This window comes from Dermacentor variabilis, chromosome 1 (genome assembly GCF_050947875.1).
Source record: "Dermacentor variabilis isolate Ectoservices chromosome 1, ASM5094787v1, whole genome shotgun sequence".
Lineage (NCBI taxonomy): Eukaryota > Metazoa > Arthropoda > Arachnida > Ixodida > Ixodidae > Dermacentor > Dermacentor variabilis.
The window spans coordinates 186,128,067-186,154,413 of record NC_134568.1 but is presented as its reverse complement, the minus strand read 5'-3'; the positions used below and the strand labels follow the sequence as shown (position 1 = coordinate 186,154,413).

The 26,347-nt window shown below is 47.6% G+C and overlaps 1 protein-coding gene across 1 annotated transcript in view; it reads right to left on the bottom strand.

The window, feature by feature from the left end:
* Positions 1-26,347, bottom strand: part of LOC142589665 (regulator of microtubule dynamics protein 1-like) — an 82,861-nt gene that overhangs the window by 3,703 nt on the left and 52,811 nt on the right. The window contains exons 7-8 of the mRNA XM_075701201.1: positions 20,206-20,236; positions 11,981-12,117 (exon numbers count right to left, since the gene is read on the bottom strand). Coding sequence (XP_075557316.1) covers positions 11,981-12,117; positions 20,206-20,236 — 168 coding nt within the window. The remainder of the gene's footprint in view (positions 1-11,980; positions 12,118-20,205; positions 20,237-26,347) is intronic.

Genomic DNA, 26,347 nt, shown 5'->3' with positions numbered 1-26,347 from the left:
GGACAGGAGAAGCTACCGGTTAACCCAATGTGGCAGTGGGTAGGCAACAACCGCACAGGGCAAGCACACACAGGCGGGGGCATTGGCTTCCTATGGAGGAATGGAGCAGAGTGGGAGAAGCTACAGTGCCAGTGCAGTGAACACATGTGGATCCACGGAGCGATTTTGGGGATTCCTACAATCGTGTGTTCACCTTACGATGACGAATGAACAACATGATGGGAACGTCGAAGTTATGCAATGCATCAAGGAGGACATCCAGTGATGGACGTCCTCCTTGATGGGCAAATGACAGAAGTGATGATCATGGGACACTTAAAGGCCACATCCAAGAAATATATGGTTATCTGGACTTCCAACTAATGCAGCAGTATGCAAGGAGGCTAAACTTGGAAGTGCTAAACCTTCGGTCAGATTGCAAAGGAGAGTTTACATGGTGTGTTAAAAATAGCCGTATCTGTATCGGCTATGTACTTGTGCCGCCTCGATTGGCACATCGAATGAAAAATGTCAACACTGACATGGAGTGGAGGGGGAATTCGGCATTGGCAGTGACCACAACAGGATCAGGCTAACCATGTCATTCTGCGCATGGTACTAAAGACAGTGAGAAATCTGAGAGCCTGTGCAGCGATTTCTCCCAGAAGCAACCCATGAGAGTCCTGCCCATTAGTTTGAGAACAGCTTCCAGACCTCGAAATCTATAGGCTGTTTCACATGGCGCGATTGGGGCGAAAAAAGTCGTTCTGCCGCGCACATCGCAGAGCGATTTTCGCTCACAGCTTTCACATGCGTTTGCGGCAGCGCGATATCCGTCGCAGCGATGCCCAAGGTTGCCTCTTGCTCACAAAGTATCCATGCCTGCACCGTTGAATAAAAAGAACATGGAAACTAGACAAATATTTGAATTTTCCTATTTTTATTCGATAATAGAATAGGTACACCATTTGTAACGTTTAAAAGGGTTGAGACTTTACGACAGCTTGCAGATACGGTGAGTGAGGCGCTGCACAACACCGCAAGTATGAGCGTGCGGCTTGCGCGGCGTCGGTGGGGTGGTTCCATTTAGTACACTCTAGTTTCGTTGTTACTATGGAAGCCGCAACTTTTTTCCCTGGATGGTTATGTGCTTTTGCGAAGAACAAACTACTGTTGAGTGTGCATGTATATAAGCAGCTGGCGCGATTTGTAGGGATTAAGAGCTTGACGACGGCGGCAATCAAGTGGGTACGTGCCTTATGTTGAAGTGGCGTCCATCTCCCGATCTGGATAGCGTGCAGCATCTCCTTTCAAACGAATTGTGTAAGCGAAAGAAAAAAATGTATGAAGCTCCTAAGCCGCAAACGCTGGTGGGTACGCCCTTAACATAGCTAGAACTGACGTGTGACATTGCTCCACAGAGCTACCAACGCGCGGTGAAATGCACATTGCCCCTTCCACATCGCGCCGATTGCTGCGACTGAGCGACGGCGCGACCAACTTGTTGGAATCCAGTCGCGGAGAGCCCACGACGTCGCGGCGGTCGCCGAGCGACGTAATTCGCTGTGTCGCCGACTGAAAATGGCGCCATGTGAAACAGCCTTATGTGTAATGAGTATATGCAGGAACTGAGACGTTTAATGGGGGAAGTACAAAGTTTGTATTAACTCGCGTGGAAGGATGCGGCGAAAGGGATGGTAGGAAAAAGAAGTACGGAAAGCATCGGACGCGCACAAAGCGGCTAACCAACTGCACCGAAAAGCAGTGAAAACCCTCTCTCCAAGTGAATCTCTCCGAACCTGGCAGGAATACTCTGCAAGCAGGCTGCGCAGGCAATTGTTCAACAGAAGATCGCTGAGCACAACAGCAGACAACTCCAGTCGTTCACAGCGGATGGGCACAATGGGGCCAGGAAGTTCCGGATATGTTTCATCACTGGACAGAAAGGTTGCTACAACACAGATTCGACACAAAGATATGGGACAGCCGGTCTCTGGCATTGAGAAGCACCTAACAGACCACATGCACGAGCTGTACGAAGTCAACAATGCCGAACCACAGACTGACTGAACCGAAGAGCAGCATATAAGGAAATACCAACTTAGCAACGATGTCAAGTGGCAAGCAACACATCCAGCCCTTGACAAGGCGGTGAGACATATTGGAGTACACACAGCCAAAGGGCTGTACGGCGTACCGGCAGGTCTGCTCAGGTGCCGGGGAGACAAAGCAAGGCAGCGGCTGGTGGATATTGTCACGAAGATAACTAAGACAGGCTCGCCGAAACAGAACAGCCTTCTTTAATGATGGCCAACACCCACAAAATCTGGCGCACAACTGCGCCCTTCGTCGTGTTCTCTCTGGCGATCAGGATTTGTAGTGGACAGGTTACTTCGTGCCATTACTCCCCACTTGAAAAGCGACCGTCCCGGTCGCTGATCAGAGGAAGTAAAGGGCAACAGAGGATGTGGGAGAAAGTTTATCAGAGGGACACTTCTTCGTGGACGCAGTATGAGTTTGATCCGTACTAGTGGACAATCTCGGCTCGTGGTCTGAAGGGTTCCCAAGATTTGCAAGCCAGCACAGCGAGTGGTGGTCACTTACTACTCGAAAAGGTTGGCCGTACAGGTAGGGTCGGAACTCGCCGAAGGCCCGAACGATGGTGAGACACTCCTTTTTAGTCGTGTAATAGTTTACCTCTGTCTTTGTCAGAAGCAGCTCGCGTAGGCTACTACTTGTTCGGCACAGTCTTGCCACTGGACGAGTACGGCACCAAGCCCCACATTGCTGGCGTCTGTGTGGATTTCTGTGTTATCCTTGTCATCAAAATGCACGAGTATGGGGGCCGTTTGCAGTCGCTTCCGCAATTCTATAAAGGCTGCTTGTTGCTCGTCTGTCCACTCAAAGGGTACATCTTGGTGTGTTTAACTCGTTAATGGTTCCACGATCCTTGAAAATCCTTCGACAAAACGACGGTAGTAAGTGCAGATACCTAAAAAGCATTGAACTGCCTTCTTGTCAGCTGGACTTACAATTGAAGTTTATTGTGAAAACATTCCACAAATCTCTGCCACGCATGCGTATATACCCAAGAACAATAACAAGGTTTGTAGTCGATTATCAACAAAAGTTATACACGTACACAAAAGCGAAGTCACACCCCTTCCCGATAAGTGCAACAACACGTGGATTAGCATGATAAATTTAGAAATTGAAGTTCTTTATCATTGATATGAACCGAAGGTTCACTCACACACGTATGCGCGCCCTACTTTTTCATGTGGAATGCTTCACTAATTTCTCTTTCCAGTTTACTGCACTCTCTCCCCACTATCGATACACTCTCAAAAACTGGTCGGCATTCGTGCTTTTTGCAATGCAATGGCAAGTTCCCTCCTGTACCTGTAGGGAGCAAATAGCGATGCTCACGCATGCGGTCATTAATCCAACGACCTGTCTGGCCGATATAGGACAGTCCGCATGAGAGAGGTATGCGATACACAACGGAAGATGCACAGTCTTGGTGAAAAAAAGTGGTGTGCTTTTTTCTACAGCCACTAGTCGCATCTTTCTTCTGTCCTGTGATGCTTTTGCACAACCTAACCAGTTTGCTCGGCACCGAAACGTTTGCTGCGGGATGACAACAGGTCAATAAATAGGCGGCTGCCGCTGTAACAGTGCGGGACACAATAACAAAACTGGCGGCCAGCGGAGCAAGCCGAACGTGATTTTTTTTTTCTTCTCGCGAGTATATTACGCGCATTGAAACAGTTCCTTCCGTATCAGTAATGAATAATACCGTTACTATCGCCAAGTTTGCGGCAATAATGTAGCCATGACCACTTTGAGGGGACAGAAACCAAGAGCGCGCACTTAGCTGCCAGTGACAGAAACCCATGGCGGGCATGCTGCGGAAACTGTGGAATTTGTGTTCACTACTATCCTAAAACTGCACGCTTCCGCTATGGGTGGGCGAACGTCTTAGCTGTGTTACAAGCATTGGCGTATGAATAGGGTACACTTCTAACTAACAGTGCAAACGTGACTATTATCATTGCCGCTCGTGATTTGTTACGTGTGTTAGAGTGCAGACGAGAAGAATCAAAAGGCGCCTTTCTTGTTGTCGACTGCAACCATTATAAAGCCTACAAATAATAAAGCCAAGGCAAGTTTGGTTGTAGCTTTGTTTATTTCGGGGAAGTGTGGAAAGTGATGAAAGGAATGAAATGGGGCATCTGCTTAAGAATATTTGGTGCGTACAGACCGCTTGATATGTCTTCAAGAGTCGCTCGCGTAGCATTCGACAGCATTCGACAGATGGTAAGTGCAATCATCGTTAGCTAGACTTGGCACACGGGATATTGCTGAGGCAAGTTCGGGGTGCGACCATTACATGGAAAAGGAAAAAAATCGAATTTTGGGGTGTGATCAAAATTTGGGGGTGTGATCATTACGCGAGTGCGATCATTATGCAAGTAAATACGGTAATCTTTAGCCTAGCAGAGCATCGAAATTTATTTAACACTGACAGTCACAGTTATTTCTTGAATGAACACCTACCAGCAAAATATTTCGTAATAGATGAAATGCATGTTCATTTTGATGTATTTTAGTGGAGCAGGTCATTTTCCCAGCACACAACACATGTTTACTTTTCTTCCTATTTTGATGCAGGCTGGAGTACAACTCTATATCCAGTCACGAAAGGTTTCAATAATTGGCATTCACATCTGGTTGCATGGTGCATTCTCTAGTTGTACCATTTGCTCCAAGCAGGCCTTATTCCCACATGCATTTACAGCCAATCAGTACAGGAAAATGGCAACTGAAAATGACCTTGGCATTGGCAAAGAAGTGTGTCATTTCAGTATCTCTGCACCATGTCAATGTTCTCATTGTTACCGTTAATGAATAATGCAAAGAATGTTACGATGATGTTACACTATCGCTAACAGATGCTCCAGTGCTAATTCAAAACGAGCCCACCAGCCTTAAGCAATCAAATGAATTGTGGCCACTGGAGAGCATTAATAGCATTCTTATTTCGATGGCTTTTCGCAACTTGCAACGCCACAATATTCAGTACATATTATTATAGCCACGTGCTCTATACACTGCAATTTTTCACTGAAAAATATTGAAACCCGTTTAAGACCCCTCTAAAGTAGTACCGAAATATATTCTAGTTTCAGTTGCTATAATAATCTCTCAGAATCGTTTGTAATCTACGAATGCTCTCAGGGTAGAAGCTATTTGAAACGTACTGGGCACTATACACCATCTCACAGCAGACGGTAAATGTGCACCTGACCACAACAGCGAAGTCAGTAACTTGGACATTAGCCTTAATAAAAACAATAAACTTTATAAATTAAAGGGGGAGGAGATAACGAAAGCAACAGTGAAGATACATTTTCGTAGGCTAACTGCAGCTCACACGCTGAAAATATTAAGCACTTATCAGATGAGATACTTAACCCTTTGAAGGTTTTTGCCGTACATGTACAGCGGCGGTTTTCTGTCCCGCAAGGTCTTTGCCGTATGGGTATGGTTCCGATCCTCCGTTTGAAATTTCGTGCCATAATGACGATGCGTGCTCACCGGGAGGTGCTGCCACCTCTTAGCACTTACAAGATGCGTTTGAAATTGGTGCTACCTTCTTGGGGAGATAAACAGAGCTGATTGCTAGCTTCAGCGCGTCGCTCAGACTGCGGCAACGCCCCTTTGGCGGTTTCGGTTTCGCCGCGTGATCGCAACGGAGGCGCGCGAAACGTCATTTTTTTCTTTGTCGGCACTCTCTTGCAGGGCGGTGGAAGTTGATTTCTATCTTGATTGGCGCTGCTCTTAGCTCGCTTATCAGCGCCGTTCGCGAGGTATTCTCGCTCTCAGTGGCAACGCGCTTTCGTTTCCACCGCGTGATCGCAACGGATGCGCATGAAACGTGGTTTTTCTCTTTGTCGCCACGCTTTCGCAGGGTCGGCGGAAGTTGATTTCTATCTTGATTGGCACTACTCTTAGCTTGTTTATCACCACCGCTCACGAGGTATCCTCGCTCTCCGGGGCAACGCGCTAATGCGAGAGGGTGCCTCAGACCTCTGCCCAAGGCAGCCGCACGCAGAAATGTGTGTGCGCCAACACAACTCGCTCCAAGAGAACAGACACGCATTTTAGGTGTGCAGACTGCGATAAGGCGCTGTGCGTAGACCCGTGTTTCAAGGAGTACCACGCTCGGAAATAGTATTGAACATTTTGCAGTTCTGAGTGATGCCGACACCAAAATACTGTTCCTAATTATTTTTTACTATTTATTCCCGACTTTAACATTTTGTACATTCAAGATCCGCAATAAAGTAATTTGACCAGCTGGGAAAGTTTTTTGCAAAATAATTCGACCATCAAAGGGTTAAGTGACACAGATGAAACATATTTCAAGACGAAACTAGTCAAACCTCGATATATCGAACACGGATATATCGGATTATTCCGTATATCAAACACTTTCTATATCACCTGAAAAATTGCATGCATTTTTATTTGTTATTTCGAAGGGGTCGGACGTAAAATGGATATATCGAACTCCGCCACCCCAGACCACGCGCACTCTGATGACAGGTGGTGAGCTTTCCTGCAACACCCTTGATGATAAAGGTGGCGCGATGGGCATTCCCGACTGCTGCGCACTATAGCTGCACACATCAATCGCGCTGAAGGCGCCATTTGAACGTAACGCCGTACGCACGTGGCAGATTGGCTAGTTCGACAACGTCAATGACGCATTGCATTTGCTGCACTGACTCCTCCTCGGTGCCATGCTCTGCACCTGCCACAACGCACGCTCACTGGGCTCAGCCCAGACTTAATATTGATGACAGGTGGTGAGCTTTCCTGCAACACCCTTGATGATAGAAGTGGCGCGATGGGCATTCCCGACTGCTGCGCACTATAGCTGCACACATCAATCGCGCTGAAGGCGCCATTTGAACGTAACGCCGTACGCACGTGGCAGATTGGCTAGTTCGACAACGTCAATGACGCATTGCATTTGCTGCACTGACTCCTCCTCGGTGCCATGCTCTGCACCTGCCTTGACAACGCACGCTCACTGGGCTCAGCCCAGACTTAATATTGATGACAGGTGGTGAGCTTTCCTGCAACACCCTTGATGATAGAAGTGGCGCGATGGGCATTCCCGACTGCTGTGCACTATAGCTGCACACATCAATCGCGCTGAAGGCACCATATGAACGTAGCACCGTACGCACGTGGCAGCTTGGCTAGTTCGACAAAGTCAATGACGCATTGCATTTGCTGCACTGACTCCTCCTCGGTGCCATGCTCTGCACCTGCCACAACGCACGCTCACTGGGCTCAGCCCAGACTTAATATTGATGACAGGTGGTGAGCTTTCCTGCAACACCCTTGATGATAGAAGTGGCGCGATGGGCATTCCCGACTGCTGTGCACTATAGCTGCACACATCAATCGCGCTGAAGGCACCATATGAACGTAGCACCGTACGCACGTGGCAGCTTGGCTAGTTCGACAACGTCAATGACGCATTGCATTTGCTGCACTGACTCCTCCTCGGTGCCATGCTCTGCACCTGCCTTGACAACGCACGCTCACTGGGCTCAGCCCAGACTTAATATGTTGCTATTGACAGTGTTTCAAAATGCTTCGATTGACGGACGTGGAGTTCGCAGCAGAAGTAGTGGCCAAACGAAGATGCTGCCAAGGTAGATCCCGCAAGTGCTGATGTTGCATCGTTCCAGACTTCAACTGGAGCTGTAGCTGCTTTGGCCCTTCTACGCTGCTACTGCGGCGCAATAGAGGGCACCGGCCCATCACTTGAGGATCATTTAGACTACGTTGAGGACTCCGTGTTTAAGCACGTGGCTGCCAATAAGAAGCAGGATACACGGCTGCAATACTTTCAGCCAAATAAACACTTTGTGTGAGGCTTCAAGTGAGTACAGTCGACTCCCGATAATTCGAAGCCGCTTAATTGGAATTTTCGGTTAATTAGAAGTGAAGGGCTGGTCCCGTCAGTTTTGCATGTAATACTATAGAAGAAATCGCTCGATAATTCGAAGTCCTCATCCAGTAATATTGTTTAATTGGAAGTTAATTTTCAGCCGGGATCCTCGAGGTGACCGTCATTCTTTGGTAGAATGTGCAATTTTTCAAGTGTTGCAACAGTTCCCTGCTCCGCGTTGGCGTCATCGCCACCGCAGCCGCCCGCAACGCCATCCTTCTTGGAGCGGCGCGATTACTCATTGCTACGGCTGCCGTGGCCTCCGCGATCAACTCCGGCGGGAGGCGAAGCGGCTCCCGCCGGAGGCCACGCGCGGCAGCCGCGCGTGGCCGGAGCTGATCGCGGAGGGAACGCGGGTGCCATAGGTGCACGCAGCGCTGCATACTGGCAGTGGCGAGATTGTGCGAGATTAGTCTTGCAGCGTGCGCAGCATATGTCGAGGCGTGTGTTGGTCGAGCGCCTTTGTGCGGGTAGCTCGTAGGCTAGGTTGTTCCACCGGTGATTCGGAATTGACTGTACATAGTCGCGCAGTTTATAGCCATGGCAAACCGTGGCTCTTATCGCACGCTCGACCTAGCAACGAAAGTCGAGGTTTTGAAGGAAGTTGAGAAGGGAGGTGCCGCCAAACAAGACATAGCGCAGAAGTACGGGATCAAGCCGAACAAGCTCTCAAACTACATCAAGAACAAGCGCACAATAATGGATGCATTTGAGAACGACAAGTTCAAGACTTCTTGGAAGCGAATGCGCACCGGCGCTTACCAAGAGTTGGAGAAGGCTCTGCTGGTTTGGATTAGGGAGGCCAGGAGCAACAAACTTCCTCTCAGCGGAGACACCGTTGCGATGAAAGCCCGAACGCTTGCAGCAATGTTGGGGATCGATGACTTCGTTTTGTCAGATGGATGGCTGACGCGCTTTAAAGATCCCCATGACCTGGTTTTCAAGAGCGTGTGTGGTGAAAAGGCGTCCGTTAACCAGGAAACATGCGCCACGTGGAAGGACGGAAAGCTGCGTGAACATCTCGCCGAATACAGACCGGAAGACATCTTCAATGCAGATGAGACTACACTCTTCTATCGGCTTCTACCAGAGAAGACCCTGACATTCAAGGACGACGACTGTGCTGGGGGCAAACGCAGCAAGGAGAGAGTGTCGGTGCTGATCGCGGCAAACATGACTGGCACGGAACAATGTCGGTTACTTGTGATCGGGAAAGCTGCGAAGCCGAGATGTTTTAAAGGCGTGAAGACGCTGCCTGTGGACTGAGGCGAACAAAAAAGCGTGGATGACGGCCGAAATCTTCAAGAGCTGGATAAGCAAATTGGACCGCAAGTTTGCTGCTTCGAACTGCAAGGTGTTGTTCCTTGTCGATCACTGCAGTGCTCACGTGAATGTGCCAGCCTTGAGTGCAATACGCCTCGCATTTTTGCCTGCAAACACAACGGCTGTTTTGCAGCCAATGGACCAAGGCATCATCAAGAATGTTAAAGTCCTGTACAGGCGGCACCTCCTCGAGCGCATGATTTTGTGTATGGATAGCTCCACAAAGTACGAGGTGAGCCTGCATAGTGCCATCCACATGTTGGCGCGAGCATGGGATCGTGTAAAGCAAGAAACAATCGCAAATTGCTTCAGGGCTTGCGGTTTTGTGGCAGCTTCTTCTTCGGATGCCTCTGAAATTTTAGCGGAGGAAGCGTCAACAAGCGAGCTGAACGGCACTGATTTTGGTGATGCTCTCGGGGACGTAAATTTTGAAGATTACGTCGCCGTAGACAAGGCGGTCGAAACATGCGGTGCGCTGACGGATAGCGAAATTGTAGAGATTATTCGGCCCCAGGAAGCGACCCAGGAAAGCGACGATGACGTTGAAGGCGAGCCGCAACCTAAGGCTGCCGATGTAGCTGCGGGCCTTGCTCTCGCGGAGCGCTTCTTTGCCGCTGAAGGTAATGCGGAAGAAGCGTTCCGCCACATCTACAGCCTGCAGAACTTGCTTTCAGCAGCGCGATTCGGCAAGAAGAAGCAAAGCAAGATGACCGACTATTTTTTTTAGAGAAAATACTCGATTTCGCCACCAATAAAGTGCTGTTTTTTGTGTTTTGTGCTTAATTGGAAGTTCGTTTAATTCGAAGTTTTTTGCGGTCCCCGTGAACTTCGTATTAACGGGAGTCTACTGTATTTACTGCGGCACGATTGGGGCGCTATCGGGGATTGTTGTTCTGCGTGTGAGTTCGGTTGCACCGTGTGCGATTGGCCTAGACCGTGCAGACTTCGCGCGGCGAATAAAGTCGAACGGCCTACGCTAATTGCGTGTGGTGCATTTGACTGCGTGCTCCCGGCCGACGAAGTCGGCACGGCCTAGGCCCATTGCGTACAGTCAAACCAAATGCGTACTCTGAACAACGATCCCCGATCATGCCCTTGGTTCATCGATTGATTTGCCTAAGTTTTTTTACACGTTTTTTACGCTATTTTATACATAGAATTCTGGCTATACCAAACTATTTCGCAATCACCGCGCTGTTCAATATATTGAGGTTCGAATGTACAAAGCTTGAAACACTTATCACAGAATGTTTAAAGGAAGCACATCTTTGGCACACTGTATAACTCCTTCAGTCATGAATCACGATGGACTGTCAATAAGTCTGTCAATATTGTATAATCTTATTTGCAGGGGCTGCATACTAGAAAGTCAAAGCGGTAGGATGATTCTTTGTGTGTGTTCTAGTGAGTGCTCATAGTTCATGAGTAATGAAATATTGATTTATAGCACAGTCAGACATCGCGAGTTTTTTTCATTAAAGCAAATGACCACCTCAAAGCGCACACACATTATTTAGCTGCTGTAGGCATCACAAGAAAGAAGCATATCCAACAAGTTAGAATCTATACACAGTGAAGCTGTGTGAGTGCATAAAAGTCGAAACATGGGTACTCGCGCACGCACATACCCATCTTTGTGTGTGTGCACGTGCACGCACACACACACAAACAAAAAAAATTAAATTATGGGGTTTTACGTGCCAAAACAACTTTCTGAATATGAGGCACGCCGTAGTGGAGGACTCCGGAAATTTCGACCACCTGGGGTTCTTTAACGTGCGCCTAAATCTAAGCACACGGGTGTTTTCGCATTTCGCCCCCATCGAAATGCGGCCGCCGTGGCCGGGATTCGATCCCGCGACCTCGTGCTCAGCAGCCCAACACCATAGCCACTGAGCAACCACGGCGGGTAAACACAAACACACACACACACACACACACCAATCATACCGAGCCTTTCGTTAAGCGGAGTTGCTGACTACTAGACACCTTGAACGCATCATGGTTTCAGAGGTAGCATGCGTGCACGTACGTAGTGCAATTCCAATCCATTCTATCCACAAGAACAGTTTACTTCCTTATAACTGTGCAGCTGTGGATGCATGAAGGCAAGCTTTCCGGCTAATTCTTTTTTTTTCCCCCTTTCCCCCGCACGGCCGCTGCTGCCGTGGATGCATGGATGCGAGTGTTATATGGTGGTGCCCCAAGGAACTCAGCGACACATCCAGCATGCATGCTCCGCTATGACTAGGTTGGCCTATTTGGCAAGGGAACAGCCAGGCTGCAGCGCCCACTGTCATGAAATCTGGCAAGGTTCACAAAGAAAAGCTTTGCCTCTAAATCTATTCTTTTGCCATTGCTGATGGAGTGCGGCGTATTGAACATCCCATCAAACATGGTAGTGCCTTCGGAATAGTCAAGTGTACTAATACTCGGTATAGTGAAGTGAAATGGAGCCACATTTAATACACGGAGGGTTCATTTTACGAAAAGCTTATACGCATCTTTTCCCACCTCTGGCCACAACTGAGAACTGGCATAGACAACTTGCATATAGAACAAATGTGAGCATTGTAAATGCAGTGGATAAAGGTGCATGCATTTGAGGCATCTATGACTCCAGCAGGAAAGAGCAGAGCATACCTTTTTGTCATCTTGTGTAGGCTTGGTTGGAATGTCAACACATCGTTGTAGGTAAGTCACTGCTTCGTCCTTGCGATTTAGTTCCAAGAGAGTTTTGGCAATCATTAACAGGTTCCTTCTGTAAAAATGTGGCCTAACTGGAAATAAAAAGTAAATGCGCAACAATACAGTCATTTATGTTTCTAGCAAACCTTAGTGCACACGAAAGCAGTTGGAAACAATTACCGTATTTACTCGAATCTAACGAGCATTTTTCCCCCCCAATAAAATGGGTCCAAAAGTTGTGTGCGCGTTAGAATCGAGTACAACCCTAAATCTGTGTTACCATATCGCCATCGGCATTTCAATAAGGCTGCCTCACACGCTTCGAGCCTAGCTGCCGTAGCTTCCTTCATGTGCTGTAGTATGTGTGTTTAGGCAATGCTTCCTTTAGAAGATGCCTGCCGCATGAACAGAGAAGCTGTACTTTTACACTGTAATTTACACGCTTTGGGGCTTATCTTGCCACATAACAATAATCATCATCTATCTTGCTTGTGTTTCCTTTCTTGAAAACGCTGCACTCGCTACTTTCCTGTCGAGAATGCTCTGTCATGCTGATAACGCGCATGCCGTTTTTGACTTGGAAGTACTGGGCTCGTAGCGTTAAAGAAAGGAAATGCGGACAAGACAGATGACGATTGTTGTGTGGCAAGATAAGCCCCAAAGGGTGTACATTTGCACTTTCCTCCTCTCCACCTGGGTCGGCTGCGAGAGCTAGTTGCAGTGGCTGCTCCACATTCCCCTGCCTGGGAGATTTTATCAGCGTCTGTTACAATCCCGGAGGCAGGACCCACTGTCTCTCGTCAAGCCATTGGTCGAGCGCGCGCCAGCCTCGCAATCGTCACTTCCTCCACAACACAAAGTAGGGTCAGCAGTGAGCGCCGTCTCTCCACAACTACCCTGAACCACAGGAACCTCCACTCCAATGGGAAAACTAGCGACGCGGCAGGCATCTAGTAAAGGAGGCATTGGCTTAGGTTAGTGCACCGTCCGTCTTCCCGGTCTTTCCGTTTTCCACATTTGCTCTATCAGCATGGTAGTGCCAACTGCAAAGACATGCCGAGTTCATCACGATGCCGGAATTAAAAGGAAAGTGATCACATGTGTGAAGACTGACGGAAATTGGGCTGCATCACGGGTATTCAGAGTTCCCGAAACTTGCGTGCGGGTTTGGCGCAGACGCTTTCTACTGTGGCGGCTGCTACATATGGAGCAGCCGCGCGGCCCCTATCTTGAAAGCGATACGTGATGGAGACGGATTCTACACACTTAGGCGCACTGCACTGTGTTCTCGTCACTTAGTGTGCATTGAAGTGAGAGGCCGCACAAAGGTCAATTCGCTCGCTTCTGCTACTGCACTTCCCCACTCAAGCGTTTTGATAAAGAGTTTCTGTGGTCATTGCACGAGAAGTGTTCATGCTTACTTGTGCGCACGTGATACCATGCTTGTTAATTTAGTTAGTAAGTGAATGTTTAAAACTACTATCATTACTTTTCATATAGCTGTCTACTAATTTGCTATCGTAATCAATGCTTCGCCTTTCAGGCAAAACTGCGATTTCTTTATTTATCGCAACTTTAGAGTATTGGGAATAAATCTGTTTTTCCAAATGCGAGAAAGTTGTATTCCTGTATGAAAGAATGAGGTGCAGGTTACAATCGAGGGCGCATTACAATCGACTAAATAGGGTAAATATTGGTTCTTGGGCATCAAAAGAAATCTCAAACTCCACGCTCTTGAGTAAAGCTTTGCATGCAGCAACAGGTGGCAAAGCAAAAAAAAAAAAAAAAAAAAAATGCAAGCATTTAAGCACAAATTGAACTGTCTTGCTTGTTTCATTAAAAAAATGGGGGAGGGGGCAGAGGATAATAAAAAAAAAAGAAATTCGGTAGCATGTTACACTCCTGTAGCACGTGAAGACGAAAGCCTGCTGCACTTGGTGATGTGCCATCTCGCATCATCGCATTGCTGCTTTTGCAGTTCGGCTTCTTCAGTTCATTTCGAACGCTTAGCTGCAGCTTCATACGCTCGTATAGCGGTGTCAGACTTGCGCCCATTAAGTTTCTCTTCGACTTTACATTACATCCTCACAGCAGGGGATTGAAACATATGTTGTTCAACTTATGTATGGGTGATTTCAATGAATGTATGCACTGTTTGCTTTCATTTGCAGAGTGCTTGTAGCTTCAGCCTTATGGGGGGGTATGACCCATTTGCAATGATGATATTTTTGTACCATTGGACCACACGAGACATTTTTGTCAAGGCAATCAGAGGTATGAGCCACTTAAGCCTTTCACCTTAAAAATGTGCTTTCATATTCAACTCTGTGCGCATAGAGCCAGCTATCACAGTAACCACTTTCACCTAATAAAAGATCCTTCTTAATCAGCATTTCAAAAATGAGAACATTCACAGACATTACACTTACCACTTGTGATCTAGCACACCTGCCACCCTGGAACATTACAACTCCTAAAAATTCGAGGGGCTTATATTCCTTTCCTTAAGGATGTAGACATGCAAAAGCTGTGCCACCTTTGAGCGACACTTTTGCGCATGTGTGAGAGAAGAATTTGGGAACTGGGCAACTAGGTAGTACGGAGGACACGCTTTGCTGTATTCATTCCAAGCCGATGGCACTGTGTACCACACAAGAACCGGCACTTCTGTCCAAACAGGATCATAGTGGGGAACACAGAGTATAATGGGAAAGCGTACAACAAATTCACAGCAACAACATGTCATTAGAATACCTAGGCTAACCGCCTTGTGCTTCTCATGGAGTCGTATCTCTACCCTTGGCCTCCGTGTTGTTACGATCGGCTTGCAGGGGTAGTGACCTTCGAACCTCTCCCAGCCCACTGCGACGAGTCGCTTTGTAAAGCCAACAATGCGCCTCCTTCGGACAGCCCAACAACACCAGCAAGGCTCGCCACGTTTGGCGGACCGAGTATTGTTAGTTTGTTGTCGCCTTCACGGTCTAATTGGAGCAAGAGAACTCCTGGAAAAGGGTGTTTTATGGTGCTTTCCCACGGGCCCCAGTATTCGTCACAGTCATTTCACAGACGTGGCAGCTAACTGCGGAGTCAACTCTGGAATCAAGAGGCGCCAGCTTGAGTCAAGCATGACAACCCGTTTATGAGGGTCCTTTCCGCTCGGTGTGTTCAGTGAAACAAAAGCGCGGGAATGAGTGTGGTCTCTCGCCCTCAAAGGCGGGTCGAATACGACGACTTTGGACGGCAGTTTTCCCTCTGCTAGCGATCTAGGGAGGACAGAGGGTTTTTAAGCAGCTGTTTTCGGCGGCTCAGTGGGCTTCGTTTTCAGTCATGCTAGACTGATGAAATGTAACCTTCTCCAGTCTTCGTGTAGATATTGTAAATAAATCCCGTACTCCTAGTTCTCCATGAGAGCAAGTTCCTCCCTTGAACCACGTTCCAAGCGTGGATGAGCTGGACGACGGCATGGGCCCGCTACCACATCTTTACATGCCCGACTCCAACTCGTACAACCGGTTGCCAGCGGTGGGATTGTTCTACAACTCATAGACAGCAATGAGACTGACGTCACTGACTTTGGGACGTGGTGACCGACCGGTACCCCGATCAAGTTGGAGGCAACTTGGGATTGACCACCTTTTACAAATGACTGGATACAGCGGAGGAGGACTAGTGATATGGATCTGCTTGAGTGGGTAAGTGTTTGGTTTTGGCTGTAAGATTTACCAGGCTTCAATTTCTCTGGATTTGTAGATTTGAATCGCTGGGGATCTTTTACTTGTATTCTGATTTGCGTGGGTATTGCAGCAAGTATTGTGTGACAGCAGAGCCAAAGCTTAAAGTAGTGACCATGGTCCTATTGTGTTTGACGAAAGCTGACCTGTTGTGTGAAGAGCTCGAGGTAGACGTAGAGGAGGACATGACGGAAGCAGAAATTTGTAAGACCATTCTCCAAAGTGACAATGATCTTAAGCTCGACAAACAACTAGGTAAACGAATTCTAAGCAGAAGACGGGAACAGGAAGCAATTATGCTAGAACAGGAAGATATTAGGCAAGAAGAGGAAGAAGCTAGGCAGAAACTGAAAAGAATTTGGCACGAAAAAGGCCTAAAAGAAGTAACGAGGCAGTACATTACTGCATTGAACAAAGAGATTCAAGGTTTGGAGCAGGCAATTGAACGACGACAACAGCGGCTTGAGAAATCTGCAGGCTGGACGCAGCGAAAGTGGGAGGAAGTCGATAGTAGATTTTGGTCGGAAGTTGAGAGAAGGAGTAGTAGCTGCGAGATTAGCCGTAAGTTCATAGGTGAACTCAAAGTGCTAGCAGCTAACAATGCCTTAGTGGCAACAGAGGCCGTTGAAGGCCATAGTGAAAGTAACGAGGTGATGTGCCAACAGATTACTGTAGAGACAGCTAGGCCAGCTGTGAATGAATTGGCACAGTCACAGCGCGTGTGCGTCGCTTGTAATGTTAACGAGATCGTTAACAAAATACAGAGTATACTGCGGACCCGACAGACGCGAGCACCCATGTAGAGTCAGATCTGCGTGCCAGCTGGACGATGCATTTGAAGGCAATACGCAGGAGTGCGAACTGCGTAGCTCAAGGGAAGAACCGCATTGTTTAGGGATCGGTGCAACTGTCCGCCAGTCTAGGTAGCCAAGAGAGGGATGATTTAGTTAAGAATCATTCGGACTGTGCGGGTGAGACAGCGATTGAGACCGGCGAGCTGTGTGCCAATGCACAGCGCAAGCTGGGCAATGAAGTAGAGGGCAGGTCGCAGGAGTGAGAGTTGAATAGCTCGAGTAAAGACTACTGCATTGTTCCAGAGTCCGTTGAGCTGTCCACCAGTCGAGGCAAAGAGAGAGTTGATTTAAATGAAAACCACTCAGACAGTGCTGGCAGGAGAGTGATCCGGGCCAAAGAGATGTGTGCCAGCCAGCGTGAGAAGGCGGCATGAAAGGGAGTTCCGAGGAATAAGCGCCGTAGAAAGCACGGTCAAGATTGGAATACGGTGAATAATGTAGCACAGTCAAAGACAGTGACAGATGCAAAAAGGCAGGGCGCGAAGAAAAGAAAGGGGCGCGGTCGTCTTTGACAACTTTGGCGTATCAAGCACGTTCGAGCCACCGGTCAAAAAGAGACTGAGAAGCCTGTTCTGCGCGAACGCGGTCAAACGGCATGGGGCAGTTATGTTCATCATTCCGTTGTTCATTTCGGGGGGCAGCATGCAGTGCGAATGAGCGCAAGGTGGCAAGACGAGACGAGGTGGTAGGGAGTTGTGACGCAGTCAGTTGAGTTCATGATAAAAGCCTCATGGCAGGACGCAAATTGGCAAGTGACTAACGTCTTGAAGGAGCTGATAGTGTGTCAGTCCTTTTGTTGTTCCTGGATAGCCAGAATAGCTTTCGACCCGCGACCACCTCGAGTACGGCTCAAAAGTACAAGTCCGTCGTAAACAATTGGAATAGGGACCACAAAGCTAGCGCGATTGCCATTACGTACCTCTAGAGTTGACGAGACTATTCGGTGGCACCAGTACAGTCGCCGACTAATTTTTCAGACTACAAAAATTCGGACATGCTCTATTATTTGGCCTGCTTTGCGGCATCGCCACTTCCCCCTTAGGCCATAATGTATAACAACTGCCGAAAGTTCGGACACCTTGCAACCTCTCTGATTTTTCGGACACACCTTGAGCCAATTCGATCGAGAGCACCATGCACCGACTCTGACCGCTGCATGGTTAGACTTGAACACCATTTTGGTTTTGAATGGAGCCTCCTTGTTGCCCCACGAAATGGCGCAACTGCAAATCCCCGCTCATCATCATCGTTTCTGCCTGGTTCGTGGCTACAGCAGTTCTGGGCTCAGCTTAGTAAGCCATATGTCAAGACAATTCAGCAGCTGATTTATTTCTTCGTGCATGACGCTGCGAGTAGGCCACGTTTTTCGTTTGTGCGACTGGTGTCGGCGTGACGGCATGGTGATGTTTGCTTTGTGTGCCGTTTCGAGGTTGCGGTGATCCAACGTGGCATACGGAAACATCGCGTCAAGTGTCTAATGGCGCAGACAGCGCTGGGGAATGCCAGCAAGCGGGTGCCGGGAGGCCTAGGATTTGACGCCTACGATGTGCTCCCTACCGACGCCGAATATGTTCTGCCGAGACCTGCGCAGTGGTTGCATTGCGATTCCGGACACCGTCTCATTTGAGTTTCACAGCTGCTGACACTGCTGTCCCGATATGCGCAGAACTCGAGGACGGCGAGATCATTTGTCAGGTTTCTGCTGCACCGCCGGACGATGAGTCAGATGATGACGTACCACGTGCTACGCTGCAGTCGCATGCAGAGCATGTACAAGCAGTGACTGCTTTCAGCCACCTATAGTGACCATACGACCCTCTCAGAGATTCAGCCTTATTTGATTGCGTGTAAACAGAAAAGTGTGCAACGGCGCATTCACGATTTCCTCAAGCCTACTGCCGAGCCAGAATAAGTGCGTGGAAATCAAGGATTTTTTTTCTTAATCTGGTTTTTCGGACACCTGTTTATTCGGACATTTCTGCAGTCCCCGTGAGGTCTGAATAAATGGTTGGCGACTGTACATGTGATAAGTACACCACTGCGATAGGGTAAGAACAGGCTGTTCATGAAGTTAGGCTGCTTAAGTCGCGACAGCTGCGTTTGGTTAAGTTCAAAGGTAACGTGAACGCTCGCTTTGGCGGCACAAAAGTTTGGGGTCAAAATTTGGGTTTCCCAGTTGAGCGGGTTACATTGAAATTTTGATAGGAAGCCTGGTGGGTTAACAGCTGATTCTGGGCGTTTGCACACTGAGTGGTATTGTTGGGATCGACTCTTCTGTGCCGGTTGTTGTGAGATGGTCTAAGGCATTCCAAGTGCGCAGATGTTGCAGAGAGCAAAGCCATATTCTTGCTCGCCAGCCATTCTCATCCTGCCCAGCGGTTATCACACTGCCATGGAGGAGCTGTTACGATCGGCCTGCAGGGGTAGTGACCTTAGAACCTCTCCCAGCTTGCTGCGACGAGTCGCATTGTAAAGCGAACAATGCGCCTCCTTCGGACAGCCCAACAACGCCAGCAAGGCTCGCCACGTTTGGCAGACCGAGTTTTGTTAGTTTCCTGTCGCCTTCACAGTCTAATTGGAGCAAGAGAACTCCTGGAAAAGGGTGTTTTACGTCGCTTTCTCACGGGCCCCAGTAATCGTCACAGTCGTTTGACAGATGTGGCGGCTAACTGCGGAGTCAGCTCTGGAATCGAGAGGCGCCAGCTTGAGTCAAGCATGACAACCTGTCTACGAGGACCCTTTCCGCTTGGTGTGTTCAGTGAAACAAAAGCGTGGGAATGAGTGTGTGGTCTCTCACCCTCAAAGGCTACAACTACGAGGACTTTGGACGGTCCGATTGGACCAAGGTTGGACAGCAGTTTTTTCTCACCTAAGGATCTCAGGAGGACAGAGGGTTTTTAAGCAGCCATTTTTGGCTGCTCGGTGTGCTTCATTTTCAGTCATGCTAGTCTGATGAAATGTAACCTTCTCCTGTCTTCATGTAGATATTGTAGATAAAATAAATCCCGTACTCCTAGTTCTCGATGAGAGCAAGTTCCTCCCTTGAACCACGTTCCAAGCATGGATGAGTTGGACGACGGCATGGGCCTGCTACCACATTTTTACATGCCCGACTCGAACTTGTACAGCGTACGTACAATACAACAAATCTGCAGTAACTAACACTATTCATCAGTCTTCAGCCACTAAAGCTGCAATTACCTTTCCATGGTAAGGAAAGAGTTAGCTGAGGTATCCATCATCCCAAATGAAGCTTTCTGCAATGCAACAATGAAGCTAGAAAAATTGATTTTGTTAGGTTTAGAGCATTTTATTATGAAAAAATAAAGAACACCAAGAGTCTTCTTTCATGCTTTTTATGTATATCTTGTAGCTATTGTAACAACAATAGCAAAATAAAACATTGGCATTGCATTGTAAAGTACCCACTTTCTGGGTACAGACACTGAAACGATTTCATATAAGCATTATAGTACATTAGTTAACATGCATTGATGCATGCCAGTATTTTACTAGGTTTTAAAGGGCTTCAACTGAAAAAAAGTGATAATGTCATGTCAGTACTCTTAAATGGAAAACAGAGTGGAAGGCTTACTTTCTTCAGCTTTTTGGAAGTGCTTAAGTGCCTGAAAATGTAAAATGCAGAGGCTGATTAGACATCAAAAGCAACATTGTGTGCTAAGAAATTGTATTTACAGAAGAACCCCAGGAAACTGCTGCTACAAGGAAAATTTCGCAATTGCGACTGACTGAGTTGTAGGGTTTAATGGGCAAAAGGAACACGTAATTATGAGCACCTAGTGGAGGGCTTCGGATTAATTTTAACTTTTTTTTTAATGTGCAAAGAACACAAGTGGTTTTGCATTTTGTCCTATCAATATGAGGTTGTTTGAAGCCGGGAATCGAACCCATGACCTTGCGCTCAGCAGCAGAACACCATAGCCAGTGAGCCATTGCGGTGGTATGACCATAGTCATAATGATGACAGTTCACACACATATTCATCATGACAATGTACCTACAGAAAAGGAACTAACCTACAAAACAATTTGGCATTGCTGGCTATTGCAGCCTAGGAGTTTCACCATTGCCACAAGGCTATAAATATGTTCTGGAAATATTTGGTTACAACTAGCTTTTAAAAGGTTTTGAAACGATTTTTAACCTTCATAGAAATGCTGCCGAGATAGAATCTCTCCTAGAATGATTGTGCATTGTGTGCATTACCCTTCATTCAATCCGCAGAATTCCGCATCAACTTGTACTCCCTGCATCCGTGGTTACGTCCCACCTCTCTGGCTACAGTGACGTGCAGTGATGAGAGTTGTCTATTTTCAGTTCACTTGAACCAAGTACATTTCCACTTTTCTATCTGAAGCAGTTTTCCTCATTACTGTGGAAGATGGTGCACTGAAATTGGGTATGTTTTGTGTTCAGATTGTCTACAGTGCGCAGTTTATTCCCTACACGCACCTGTAGTGTACAATGATGACAATTGGATACTATTTATGTTGTGTCCCACCCATGGCTGCTGCCGCTCAACCATTTCTTATATTCTGCCCCAGCACTTTCAAGGCAGGTAGCTTTCCAAAAGAAACTTATTTCACCCATTTCCTCTCACATTCACTGCACAAATAAATTTCATTCTCAGATGAAATGTACAATTGGTTTGAAAAAGTGTCGTAATTCTATATTAAATTTACATTTATTATTACATGTACAAAAGTTAATATGTAAACATTTACTATTAAAAAAGCTGAAGGGAGTGGCATGCTTCAAGTATTTCCTCCAACATCATGACTCCCGATTAACATTACTAGCCCATTATACGTAGAATGGGGTGGCATCACTGCAATCTCTAGTGATGCAGGTGTTAAAACCAATTAATATAATTATATGCTTGAAGCAGATTTAAATTAGGCTCTTGATAATTACAAGGGCCTACCCTACTAATTCCGCGAATTTCAACACAACCATGAAAAATGTTTTAAAGAACCCTTGAAGCACACGTATAAGTTCTCCATCCATTAACTCCCTGGTTCCCATAAAATGGTACAGCTTGACTAATGGGCATATAATCAGACAAAGAACTATGTGGCAACAAACTCAGATGCAAGATGTGCAATAGTTATTGGATGATAGAGATATTCCAGCGAGCTTTTGGAAAGGAGCTCAACGCCTCAGAGTGGTGGGCTTTTAAGCAATGTACAGGCTCGTCCACTCATAGGGTGAACACGGCTCACCGTGGCCCTGCTCCGCTGGGCGCCAGTGCGTCCGGCGCGGTGGCGCATCGAAGCGAAGCAGTGCAGGCGCACACATACCTCAGGGAGGCGCTTCGCGTCGTCTGCTACAGAGTTGGAGCGCGCCGCTCTGGCTTTGGTGCGAGTACATGTCACCAAACGCAAGCGATCGAGGTGGCTTCGTGGGGAAGCATGCCTCACTCACTGGAACATTTTCCGGCTGGTTTTCTCTACAGCTTGCGAACAGCCTGCTTAAGCAATGTGCATGAACGGAAACGAGCTTCTCACCACAAAAATCACTTAGCACTTTTTTTATAAGTGATGAGGGTAAAAATAGTCATTTTTCGCGCTCTTTATTAGGCTGGGGCAATTTTATTTTACTCTCACAGCACTTGGTGTGGTGCATACCGAGAAACCTATTAGGTGCGCTCTTCTTCGTTGGAGTCATCATGGGATGGAGCCTAGCGCGCTGTGTCGCACATGTCTAGATCCCCGAACGAATTTGCCTAATTGGCTTAAGAAAACGACCGAAACCCGCAATAAATTTCACAGAAAGAGAGTGGTTGTTCAATCATGCATCATCATGTTTGGCGTCAATTTTACCATTAAGCTGGGCAATAATATTACTTCGACAGCAACTAAGAAGTGACATCCGCTGCTTCGCGACTCTTTTATTGACGCATTAATGTCGCTGGTAGGGGTGCATGGAGCGCTTTACACGGTGTAGGAAAGTGCTCTTCCCAGCATAACAATTGATTTGGCGGAAATTTTACTCCCACTTTTCATCTTTCTAAATCCTAAAAAAAAAAAAAAAATTTTTTTTGTTGTCACACTTTGGGTAAAATCAACGTAGCAGTGCCGGTCCTTTGACGGATACCTGACGCGAGAAGTCGCATTCTCATTTAGAGGACTCGTCGGTCAATTATTTGATTACATTCATTAGGTGGAATAAAACATGTAGCGGCGACGTTTTTTTGTTGTTGTTTGTTTTTCTCTTTGGAATCAATGCTCGGAGTCAATGCACGCTGCATGCGAATGCTGTTTCTGCCAGTTTTGAATAGGTAATTGGAGTGGAAAATTTATAATGTACATGTCTGTTTTTTAGCTTAAATTACGTCTTGCCGGGTAATTAGGTCGTTATTCGCTTCTATTTCATTTCAGTACTTCCTCGGAATAGGCCATATGCCTATTCTCACTAGCGTATAATAATTTGTTAATTGTGCGGTAATAATTTGTTAAAGGTGCGCTTCCCCACGAAGCCACCTCGATCGCCTGCGTTTGGTGACATGTACTCGCCCCAAAGCCAGAACGGCGCACTCCAGCTCTGTAGCAGACGACACGAAGCGCCTCACCGAGGTGCGTGTGCGCCTGCGCCGCTTCGATGCGCCGCCGCGCCGAACACACTGGCGCCCCACAGAGCGCTGCCACGGTGAGCCGTGTTCACCCTAAGAGTGGACGAGCCTGTACCATGGAACAGCTAAATGCCGAGTGGAGAAGAAAAAGGAAGGGCTGCTTTCTATATGGTAAGCATTTAACAAGCTTAAAGAGTAATAATGATGTTTAAAGGCACAGTATTTTAAAACAACAGCATTTTCTCTTGGTCAAGCTATACTGCCAACACTATTCAACATTAAAAAAGAAAGAAAAATCCCTGTCGATTTTTCGGCCTATACTGTGTTTGGTTTATATGGTGTTAAGAAAAGTTTAGCCCTTCGATTCCCCTTATTCTTCTTGCTCATTGCAAAGAAATGTCCTCAACATTGGCAACCTTGATGCCACAAGGTAGTATATAAGGGTTCTTTGGGTAGCTGCCTGCTCTCAAGTTTACATACTGTGTGAAGCCTGCATTTGAAAGGATGATCCACATCAGCCACCATAGCCATGGGCGATGCTGCCTAACACTCCAAAGGCTAATCTTGTATAGAACATAAATAACCAAGAAAGTTGACAAGAGGATGGGATGGCCACCAGAGCACCGCATGCACAATGTGAATATGTGGTGGGTTTGGTTCCCACCTGCAACAAGGTTACGTTAATTTCTTTTCCTTCTATATACATTTCAATAAAAGTTATAATCAATAAAATTTTTTCCCCTTATGCTTTTCCTGGCTTCATTATGCATTTGCTTTATATTGTTACGTGTGGAAAGATACAGATGAAAGATGCTATTTACACGCTATTTACACTGGAGCCAGGCAGCCAGGCTGACACTCGCTCGTGCCAAGGGCACCGACCAACTTCTTTGTTGTTCTCGCGGCGGCTCGTCTCTTGAGCATCGCTCGATGATATCGTAATATTACCCCCCGGCGGCAAAAGCACTGTCACGGTGCTGCAAAATATCCAAGGTGCATAGAGAGTTGTAGGGCTTGAGTCGGGCAATGTGGACAATGTCATTGGTTGTCACAGCGGAGGAAATAGCGGGCGTGGCTAGAACGATTTCATAGGTGACATCGGTCACTTTGCGTATCACGCGATGTGGGCCTGTGTAACAGGAAAGCAGTTTTTCACAAAGGCCGACTTTACGTGATGGTGACCAAAGCAACACGAGGGCACCGGGCACAAAATGGACATCACGGTGACGGAGGTTGTAGCGTTGTTTCTGCTTGTCTTGAGACACTTGTAGACGAGCACGTGCAAGTTGGCGAGCATGGTCAGCACGGGCGATTGCATCACGGGCATAATCGCTAGTTGAAGCTGTGGCGGACGGAAGCACAGTGTCCAGTGGTAGCATCAGTTTGCGGCCATACAAGAGGTAAAACGAGGAAAAGCCAGCAGTTTCGAGACTGGAAGGGTTGTATGCAAAGGTAATGTAAGGTAGAGCCAGGTCCCAGTCACAGTGGTCGTCTGAAACGTATTTGGATAGCATGTCTGTAAGGGTGCGGTTCAAACGCTTAGTGAGGCTGTTCGTTTGGGGGTGGCAGGAGGTGGTAAATTTATGCTGTATTGAGCAGGCATGCATGATGTCGTCAATGACTTTGGCCAAAAAGGTGCGGCCGCGGTCTGTAAGCAATTGGCGCGGAGCACCATGCATCAAAATGATATCATGCAGGAGGAAGTGCGCAACATCAGTTGCGCAACTGGTCGGAAGAACACGGGTTACGGCGTAGCGGGTCGCGTAGTCCGCCGCGACTGCAATCCACTTGTTTCCTCATGTGGATTCTGGAAATGGGCCGAGAAGGTCCAAGCCGACACGATGAAAGGGCTCGGCAGGGATGTCGAGCAGCTACAGGTAACTAGCGGGGAGCTGGGAAGGCTTCTTGCGTTGTTGGAAAAGCTCACAAGCGGCGACGTAACGTCGTACGAAACGGGCAAGGCTTGGCCAGAAAAAACGGCGACGTACACGGTGATAGGTTAGAGTTACGCCGTGGTGCCCTGCCGTTGGTGTGTCGTGAAGCTCTTCTAGAACGGTGGAGCGGAGGTGTTAAGGTATTACAAGCAGAAACTCAGAGCCGTCCGGATGAAGGTTACGACAGCACAGAGTACCGTCGCGGAGGACAAAGAGGCATAGAGCAGCATCGGCCGGAGAGTGTTTAAAACGGTCGATGAGTGCTCTGATGAAGGCGTCACGGCGTTGCTCGTCGGCGAAATGAAGCAGCTGGGATACAGAGAATACGCAAGAAGCACTGGCAGTATTAGAGGAGTCAGAGTCGTCAACAGGGTAACGCGACAAACTGTCAGCGTCTTGGTGCAGGCGGCCAGACTTGTACACCACGGAATATGAAAATTCCTGTAGCCTCAAAGCCCATCGACCAAGCTGGCCTGTAGTATCTTTTAGCGATGAGAGCCAGCAGAGAGCATGATGGTCAGTGACTACGGAAAAAGGGCGACCGTAAAGGTAAGGATGGAACTTCACAACCGCCCAGACAACAGCAAGGCATTCGCGTTCCGTAATGGGATAGTTGCGCTCCGATGGTGCTAGGAGGTGGCTCGCATAAGCACTAACGCGATCCTTGCCACGCTGACGCTGGGCTAAAACGGCACCTACGCCATGACCGCTGGCATCTGTACGCAATTCTGTACGGGCATCCCGGTCGAAGTGGGCGTGAATGGGCGGTGAGGTTAGAAGAGTGACGAGACAAGAGAAGGCGGCGGCTTCTGCAGTACCCCACGAGAATTGTATGCCTTTCTTCAAAAGATTAGTTAGGGGCCTAGCAATTGTCGCAAAATCTCGAACGAAACGACGAAAGTATGAGCACAGCCCTACAAAACTTCGAACGTCTGCGGTTGTCTTCGGAACCGGAAACTCTCGGACAGCGCGAGTTTTGTCGGAATCAGGCTGTGCTCCGGAAGCGTCAACGAGATGGCCCAGAAGAGTAATTTGTCGGTGGCCAAAACGAAATTTGGATGAGTTAAGTTGCAGCTTCGCCTTTTGAAATATATCAAGTATAGTTGTTAGACGCTCAAGGTGAGTGTCGAACATTGGCGAGAAGACGATGACGTCATCGAGGTAGCAGAGGCATGTGGACCATTTGAAACCTTGGAGCAAGGAGTCCATCA